The 9,457-nt window shown below is 40.7% G+C and overlaps 1 protein-coding gene across 1 annotated transcript; it reads left to right on the top strand.

The window, feature by feature from the left end:
• The first annotated feature begins 4,660 nt into the window (after positions 1 to 4,660).
• LOC103720520 (U-box domain-containing protein 26-like) lies at positions 4,661 to 9,316 on the top strand. Its single transcript, XM_008810258.4, has one exon. It carries the CDS (start codon positions 5,757 to 5,759, stop codon positions 6,960 to 6,962), a length of 1,206 nt encoding a protein of 401 aa, XP_008808480.1. The 5' UTR covers positions 4,661 to 5,756; the 3' UTR covers positions 6,963 to 9,316.
• The last annotated feature ends 141 nt before the right edge of the window (positions 9,317 to 9,457 follow it).

The following is a 9,457-nucleotide window of genomic DNA, read 5'->3' on the forward strand; positions in this document are numbered from 1 at the left end:
GTTCAAGCTCATTCTAAGCTATGATCATCACAAAAAATACCATCGGCTCTGCATATGCTTTGCAGGTATTCAGGATATATAAGTTTTATTTCTAATTATTTACAGTTTTATAGATTATCATCAACTATATGGACCTTCAAGTTAATTACTCTATCATCAATTTCTTTAGCCATTGACTCTAAGGGCATGTTTAGCTGGGACGTATTACTCTCTAAAATAGGAATAGGAATGAGTGGTTTCCATTCTAGCTGTTTGGTTAGAGGAAGTTCCATTCGCTTTTCAATTCCAAGGATGGATGGGAATGCCCAATTCTAGTGGCGAATATAACCATTCCAATTTTTATTCCGATCTATTTTGATTTTAATATTGAATATCTAATGAGGGTGATATTAGCTAGATCTAGGAGAATAAAGCCGTTTGCGATCAAACTCAACAATGAGATTGCGAGAATGAGATGATTGTCGTGGAGAAGCATGTGGTCATAGAGGTGATTGAGAGAAGAAGGGCATATGTGTGTATATATATGTATGTATGTGTGTGTATGCGTGCATATGCGATGCGCATGAGAGTATGAATTAAGCGGTCATTTTGCTAAAAAAAGTATCAAATATTTAATAAAAATAAAATCTTCATGATGAGAGAGAATTTCATTGTCTACACATAATAGTTGAGATGTTTTTTGTCGGATATATTAAATAGTGAAAATATAAGGTTAAAATTGATGGACGGGCAATTTTAAGATTTATATGTAAGAATTTGTTTGGTTCGCAGGAAGTTGTGGGGAGAAAGTATGGTCAACCAGAAGTGCCTTTTAAGTTTTTAGAATGAATGAGATAAGATTTTATACATTTTTTTAAAAAAAATAGACGCTCAACCAAATATAAACTATTTATAGTGTATGTGCCACTCTCTTATTATTAATTAAACATGCAAAACTATTTTTTCAGACATGATATATCCAGCCGATCCAAAAAAAAAAAAAATATTTCAGCAAAAGAGATACTTCCCGTGAAACAAACAAGTTCTTAGAGGGATCGAAGCAAAGCTTCTCAAGGGAGTTGGTGCAAATTAGATTATACAATTCACTTTAGCTCACTGCAAGCAGAGTTTTTTTGGGAGGGTGGGCTTCTAATCACATACCCAGCAGAACTAGTCATGACCTACGTCCCTGTCGTTCTTCAAATACGCCCCCACCAAAAGAGTTCTAATTGGACCAAACTTCACTCCAAAGCCACAACACGTGCATGTGATAAGGACTCTAATTTTGACCCAGACAGAAGAGATTGCCTTTCCCCCCCCCCCCCCCGTTGAATTCATTCTTCTACAGCCACTGCTACAGGGCCTTAAACATGGTACCCAAAAACAAAGCTCTATACAATGCATGGTAGGCCATGATCGATATAAAGCACCAAACCTCCTGTTTGCAATGGACTTCTAATTTCCTCCAGAGTTGGATATTCTGTTTTTTTTTTTTTTTTGGCTAAAACAGAAGTATCATACATAACGTATATAAATACAACCAAAAAAAGTTAATTAAATATTATTTTTTTTATAACTAAAACGGCAATATCACACATAACGTATATGAATACAACCAAAAAAAGTTAATTGAATATTCTGTTCACACTCCAGAATATTGTCCACAAGTGCCTTCATGAATAAATGAACTGCTGGTAACTAACTCTTTCAATCCCTTTTCTAGGTTTCTGGTTCTTGGGTCGATCCAAGAAATCTTATGTTTCTATCCTTGAGAAGGGAACAAGGATGTGACTGCGGAAAGAGGCAGCGCACGTAGTCCTCAAAAGATCATATCTCTGGCCACATCCAATGCGGAGATCCACATAAGTTGTTGGCCAGCCCAAGCGCAAATTTGGGTATATCCGGTCAAAGAACTTTGGATGTGGACGGCAAGCAAAGGTGGTGGGGAGGAGGGTGGCGCAATAATAATAAGGCTAATAAAAATGGGGGGCGGATGGGAGAAGTCTTGGACTGCAGGGCCCTTTTGATTGTTTTTTTGAACACTATCTTGTCTGCCATTTGAATTCAAAAACTAGAGGAGATGATGATGATGGTCAGACCATTTTTTTATGCCATGACCAGTTCTTTACCCATTGGGTGGGTATCGAATTAGCTCATGCATGTTTACCAGTCCAATCTTTCAATAATTGTAGAAAGGAGATCCGATATAAAAATTAATCACTCTTTGAAGACTTTGTAAGAATTTCGATGCTTTTTTTTGGCTCGCTAGCACCTCAATGATCAAACTAGCTACATCATAGACAAGTGCTTCACGTGGAATGGATCTTCTTCTAGATGCCATGAATTTGTCGTGGAAGAAAGCTTGCACGATTCCATCCTATCGGGTGATAGGAAAAAGTTAGGCCATAGGTCATGATTTTAATTGCAATGGCATTCCGTCCTTTAATCAACTAGAGTTATTTCGCCATATAAAGTGCTGGTGTGGCTATGGCCTTTTTCTTTTCTTCTTTTTTAGGGTAACTTGGAGGACAAGTTTCGAAAATAGAATTAAAATGTATAAAAGATATATGCATAGCTATCGACCATAATTAACGGCATTAACTAATGAGATGAGCATTGGATATGGTCCTTGAGGACCTGATCACCATTACAAATATGATTAGCAAGCCAGAATACTGGTTGATTACGCTCTCTTGGGAGTGAGACATCGAGATTACAGCATTCAAATCTAAGCCATGCATCATTGAATATACGAATTAGACAACTTGAGCTCGCTTATCATATTGCTAAATAGGAGGATATGAAAAGAGTTTTGATTCCAATGAGTCTAATGCTGTAAATTATATTTATTAAAAATCATGATCGATGATCGCGGAGAACATCTAATGAGAACATCTAATGAGATCATATTTTTCCTTTTAGAAATAAAACTTTAGCCTTAAATGGTTGATCCATGTTGTTGTAAACTGTTTAGTGGCTTGGTCGATCGAAGAAAAGTCTGTGAACTTTTCAGTCTTAACAGTGGTTTAGTTGATTGATGAAAAGTTTAGCAAGCAGACATTGATGAGTCTCAATTTGCCCGGGCGTTTGATGACAAAAGAGAGTTCATGTGATTTGTTTGATTTGACATGCTTTCGAGTAGGACGAGATTCCTTTTAAACCTCATATTCATCTCAGTTTTTCTTTTCGTTACAAGTCCATTTCAGACAAAATCATGATTGGTTCAGGATTAAACTAGTCGTTCTTAGATGTTTGACTGTGGTGCCTTTTATAAGATCTGGTGAATAGAACATATCTCTAGTAGTTGAACGAAATCTCGTAACATCAGATGTATGATAGAACAATGCAAACTAATTATCATTGTGATTAAAGAAAACTATTGCAATAAATTGTGATTGAAAGAATATCGTCGCTCGAGTTTCCAATATCCTCTAACATACAAATTATGCATTATTTGGCTACAAACACTCTGAGTTAAGAGTTCTCTTGCGAAAGACCTTTCATAGGAACACAGTGTGAAGACTAAATTATATGCCATTACTAGATTTGGATAGGTTCGTTGATCTCTTAAGCTCAAACTTTGAAGCGGTCATTCAAAAATTGCTGCATCGAGCAAGAATTTAGTTGATCATAGTCAATACTAGGGAATTCCTAAGTTTTCCAATGATGCAAATGTTGAAAATCAATATTTATAACAAGCTTTCATTTTTTACTTTTAGATGAATAATTAAAGGCTTCATAAATACACATCATGGCCTTTGATTTTATATACTTCGGCATCTAATTTAATCGTTCACTTGTCGTTAGCCTTGACTTGTCAAAAAAAAGGTCACCATCAATTTTGAAACATTCGCCGAGAAGATGGAATTAGCGACTATCAACATACACCAGCATGTTTCGGAAGTGAATTATTTGAAGGACGATAAAGGAAAGAAAATATAATGAATGACTTAGACTTAAAACTTGATACCTTATCTCGCTAGATAAACTAGGCCTGCATGCTCAATGAAAGTGACAAGCTCAAAGCAACCCCATTCGCCTTTTTGTCTCATAAATATAAGAAAAGAACATCACCCAATCTCCTACACAAACCCAAACCTTATCACTAATTAAAATTACGATCATGGATTGTGCCTTACTTTCTCTTTATGTTTTTCAGATTGATCTCCTGCATGATTCCCGCAGAATCTTAACCCATTTAAACCCCTAGCTGCAGGTCAAAACTAGTCCTGCACAATTAATAGACTCTGTTTCTTTCCCCACTACTTTCCAAGGACGGGCCATTAACCCAAACATGACTTATTAGGCAACCCCAATTTTTTTATCTAGGCGTAGCTACACAGGGTCTTTAAAACTAAAACAAACTTTATTGATCTATAAACCATGTTTTATTTAACTCAATAATCTATTAATGTTGATGGCTCGAGGCTGACCACAAGATTAATCTTTTATCACTTGCATTGCTCTATTTTTGTTTGGATCTGGTAGGCTTCTGGGATAGCTTCCTAATCCTAATACGACCTCAATGGTATTCCTCTGACAAGCATCATATCCACCGTTGGTTCTGTGGCTGGAATTGTTTTTCTGGATATTAGTTGTCCCTCTCATGAGTCTTGTGACTACTATGACTCTCTCTCTCTCTCTTTCTCTCTTCTCTCTCTCTCTCTCTCTCTCTCTCTCTCTCTCTCCCGATGGACAGAAGATGTGATCAAAGCCCTTTTTTTGAAATAGTCTAAATAGGTAAGTTTGACTGGCCAAAAATAGATGCAAGGTGGGGGGGAGGATTTGTCGTTCATTTGTGCGATTATTTCATAGTGGTCATGCTCCCTCCCTAAGATAAGGACATCCAATTGCCGCCTCTTTTGTTTGGGTGCTGGTGCTCCCAAATGAATCCTCCCCACTAGGATCCCACTCCTCAGCTCCCTTTCCCCCTAACTTTGGCCTCTCGATTCATGGATTCAAAGGCTATCCAATTGCGATTCTCATTTTCCTCTCCTGCCAGCTATTATTTCGTCTTTCCAAGGATGCTTATTTTGGGCTTTTTTGCTTGTCTTCAATGTCTCTAGAAATCTTGACCGAGAACCCCTCCCCCCCATCTCTACTTTTCTCTGTTTCTGGGATTTTTCTCACCTCCGATTTCTTTTTTTCTGTCTGCTAACCGGCCAAAACAGTGTCCTAGGCTCGAAAACCCACCTCAGGTTCTGCCCCTTTTTACCTCGTTTCCTTTTGACAGCAGAGGTTTGCAGTCTTTGGAGACCCCCCCCCTCATCCTGCTATTTTTTTTTTTTCTCTCAGTACTATTACTTCCGCTTCTTTTCTCCTTGATTGCTTACAAGCCAGAGCACTGCCTCTTTAATAGGGGTCCTCAGGCTGTGTACAGCTTCGGACAGGAAGCCAACAGCTCCCCTATCCCCTCTTGATTTGAAGTGTCATCAGAGCTTGGGATTCTGGAGCTGAAGTGCCTCATCCCAGCATATTTGGGCTCTTTACCACGCCTTTTCCATCATACAGTCGCATGAGAGTGAGCGCCACTACCGCCTACCTTTCATCCGGTTTCTTCGTCTTCTACCGACGGACTTTTCCTTTTGGTCTCTCCCGTATCCTATTGCCTGTCGCTTCCTTTCTGCCTGAAGCCTTCAAGAGCTCCACATTTCTCTCCCTCTCATTCTGCCTCTCTCTGATGGGCTCGAACGCAAGGCGTTATCATCCCTTCAGAACTACGCTTGGCTTCTCCTCTTTCTTGTGATACTTGGGAGCGTGCATTCGCAGAGAACAGGATGAGCATCCCTCATTTGTTCAGATGCCCGATAAGCCTGGATCTGTTCACCGATCCGGTCACCCTTAGCACGGGCCAAACTTACGACCGGCCGAGCATCGAGAAATGGCTCGCCGATGGGAACCTCACATGCCCGGTCACAATGCAGCGGCTCCACGACACGACGCTCGTCCCCAACCACACCCTTCGCCATCTCATCGATCAGTGGCTCCTCGCCGGCCCCGATCTCAGCTCTCGACAGAAGCCCACCAAGCCGATCGCCGACTGCGGTCTCTCATTGTCCGCTCTGAAGCACAACCTCCAATCCCCGAGCGCGGCCCGTGCGGCGAAGCTCGAAGCACTCGAGAAGGTCAGGGTTCTATCGGTGGAGTCCGACATAGGGCAGGCCTGCCTGATCCAATTGGGCTTCTTCCCTCTCCTGCTGCAGCTGCTGTTCCAAGCGCCACGAAGAGGCGATTCGGAGCTCATGCAGCTGGCCCTCGACTGCGTCCTAACCTTATCTCCATCTACCCAATTGGATTCCCTCAACATGCTCAAGAATGAGATCCACCTGGCTTCATTGGTCGCCCTCTTGGACCAAGGCAACCCGAAGATCAAGACCGGCTTATGCCATCTCTTGGAAGCAATCGCCGCATCTCCGGTCACGCAAGAGCTTTGCGTCATTATGGGACAAACGCGACGGGTCTTGCAAGTTCTAGTCTCCCTTCTGCGCGACAAATCCGACGCCCGGGCGGCGGAAGCAGCAGCCAGAGCTATCTCCGCGATCTGCTCCTTGGAAGCCAATCGAGGCAATGCGATAAAAGAAGGCGTCGTGGATGGACTCATCGCGTACTTATCGCTGAATTCTGCTCAAAGGAGTGCTTCCAGGGCATTGGCCGCGCTGGAGCTTCTGCTCGGACTGGAGGCCGGCAAGAAGGCTGCGATGGAGGACCTGAACGCGGTGCAAGTCCTCGTGAAGCTGGTCTTCAGAGTGTCCTCTGATCAGGAGGGGAGCGAGCACGCCGTCGGATCGCTGCTGATCTTGTGCTGCGATTCGGCGCGGGTGCGGATGGAGGCGGTGAATGCCGGGGTATTGGTGCAGCTATTGCTGCTGCTCCAGGCCCAATGCAGCTCCAGGGCCAAGACCGAGGCCAGGGCGCTGCTGAAGCTGCTGAGGTCCATGTGGTCTGAGGACACAGGGGGTCGTAATTTTCACAATGCAGTCTAGTTTTTGAGTTCTTACTGTATCGAATAACCTCTTTTGCTCAACAACAGATCAAAAGAGATTGTAGTTTTGACTCCTACCTCCATGGTATGAAATTAATCTGCTGCATTATATGGAAACAAATTAAGAGATTATAAGCTTATGCCTGTGAAGGCAGGTATATTAACTCTTGTAATTTTCATTAGATGAGCAACAATTTCTACGTTCGTATAGAAAACATCCATGTAGGTCTCCAAAGCCCAGAGCTTTCCAAGCATGGAAATGAGGGCTATTGAGATTTCGAGTTATGGGTGGGTGTTATCTGGGATTTCCCCAATACAAATTAATCCTAAGTTCGTGTCTCAAATACTTCCTCCTCTTCTACGGTTCGGACTTCCTTTGTAATCTTAAAAAAAAAAAAAAAAAATCATTTGCGAGTTCTTTATTCAAACATGGCTCTCCCCAGAGGAGAAGAGCAGTACCACCACTGGGCTATGAAACCTTGTTGAATGGCTATTAGCTGCTGCTACCATTTTTGCAGTGACAGACCCTGCCATGGGTAGGTAACGTTTCTCTTTGGCGGGCGAAGAAGGTCACTGAAAGGGACCATATATCAAATGTACCCTCCTATTAATGGAGACTGTCCAGCTCTAGACCCCCCTTCCCAATCACAATATCACCTACCATCAAGTATGACCACCTTTTTCCAACCGGCTAGAAATAAGCCATGTCTTCTGCTGATACGAAAATTTGAGAGGGGACTGGGGAACCACTCAGAGGGACCATTTGACTGCAGCGACAAATCTTCTTGTGGTACATCATCTAATTATCGACCAAGGAAATTCGTTGCATGTCTTCTCTGTTCAATAATCCTTGGAATTAACCGAGACTGCCGGCATATATCAAGGATACGAGACGTATATCTAAATATTCATAGAACAAAAATATTACATGAGTTGTAAAGTTGTTCAAATTATTATGTAGCTTGTCGCCATCAAATTTCTCACACTAACAAAATTAGGCTCAACAAATTGGTCAAATTATGAAGCTATGATGCGCCACGTCGTATGAAAAAGTTTTTGTGGGATAAAGCAACGACTAATAGCATGCTTTTATGAAAATAGGGGAAGCAAATATGCGGGGGTTGGTTGCATAAGTAAACGAAAAATCACATGCACATGAATAGATCTAATTTTCTTCTCATACCATAAGAAAAATTAAATTGCAGGGTAAACCTTTATGGTGCCTGTCGATTTTCGTGATTTCGACTTTTATCATATAAATTTTACCTATATGGTGACTGCCAACTAGTCAGTGAATTCTCTGGGGGTTCGATATCAACTGCATGAGTTTAGCCTGCATTACACTAAATTTATTATCTCAATAAATTCAGCAGGAGTTTTTAACAATTTAACCCTCTCCATGTTTTTTTTTATTATAAAATTGCTTTGGAAAGAGGAACAAAAACTGGATAAAATTGTTTTCTCAAAGGAAAAAAAATAAAAGGAAAGCAATTCTTAGCTGAAACCTCCCTCGCTGCTGTATAAGTTGATAAAAAGTGGAAGCCTACATAAATAACAATGATTAAAATGGATGATGCCCCACCTAACAGTGAACTCAGCAGCAGATGGGACCTTCATGGCCCCGTCCATGTTTTAGTCGTTTTAGATCCTGTTCCAACCGCAAGAAACTGACGACCCCTTTATTGTCCATAGCACGAAATGTCCGATATGCGTCTGACCGAGGTTCTGCTGCATTCCTTGATCCACAGAAGACATTTGACATTGCCAACAATGGACGGCGCTTCCCATTTCCGAACACCAGCTGCATGCTCGAGTCTTAAAATGGCCACCAGATAATAACACTTCAGAAATCTATTCTAAAACTTAAATTTGAGGTGAAAATTTACCAAATGATTAGAATATTCTTGAAAATATTAATGAACTAGTAAATCAAGCACATCTAATGCACATTAAGAGATTACTTAGACATGCAAACAGAAAATAATGAGCATATAATTTAAAATCTATACCTTATTTAGAAAAAAATGCGAGGTTGACGTCGCTGCGGATGGATGCCTTTCATGGTTTATTATTACAGCTTATAGTCCAATCTACTATAAAATTAAAATATTAACAAACTGCACCACTGCATATTCCTTCTAAAAATTGCTAAGGCATTTGTCAAGAAAATAAGAGAGCAGTGAAATCCAGAAAGAAAATTTTAAAATCCAACTAGTTTCTGATATAGTAAAGTTAATAAGGGAAATAGCTTTGGAATGACAGAGCTATTGCTTTAGTGCATACGGAAAAGCAGGCATGAGAAAAGAAGCAATGAACAAAAATAGTTAGGATGATGCATGGACGACAGGTTTTCCAGAAAGCATGTTAAAAGAGTATCTAAACAAGATGTAAATTTCTATTATTTCAAAAACAATGTATAAGGTTCATGAATTTGTTAGTTGCAGACTAATTGCAATCATTTAAAAATAGTTGAGACAGCTGCCTGTACATGCTACT

The sequence above is a fragment of the Phoenix dactylifera genome, chromosome 14, assembly GCF_009389715.1.
Source record: "Phoenix dactylifera cultivar Barhee BC4 chromosome 14, palm_55x_up_171113_PBpolish2nd_filt_p, whole genome shotgun sequence".
Classification (NCBI taxonomy): domain Eukaryota; kingdom Viridiplantae; phylum Streptophyta; class Magnoliopsida; order Arecales; family Arecaceae; genus Phoenix; species Phoenix dactylifera.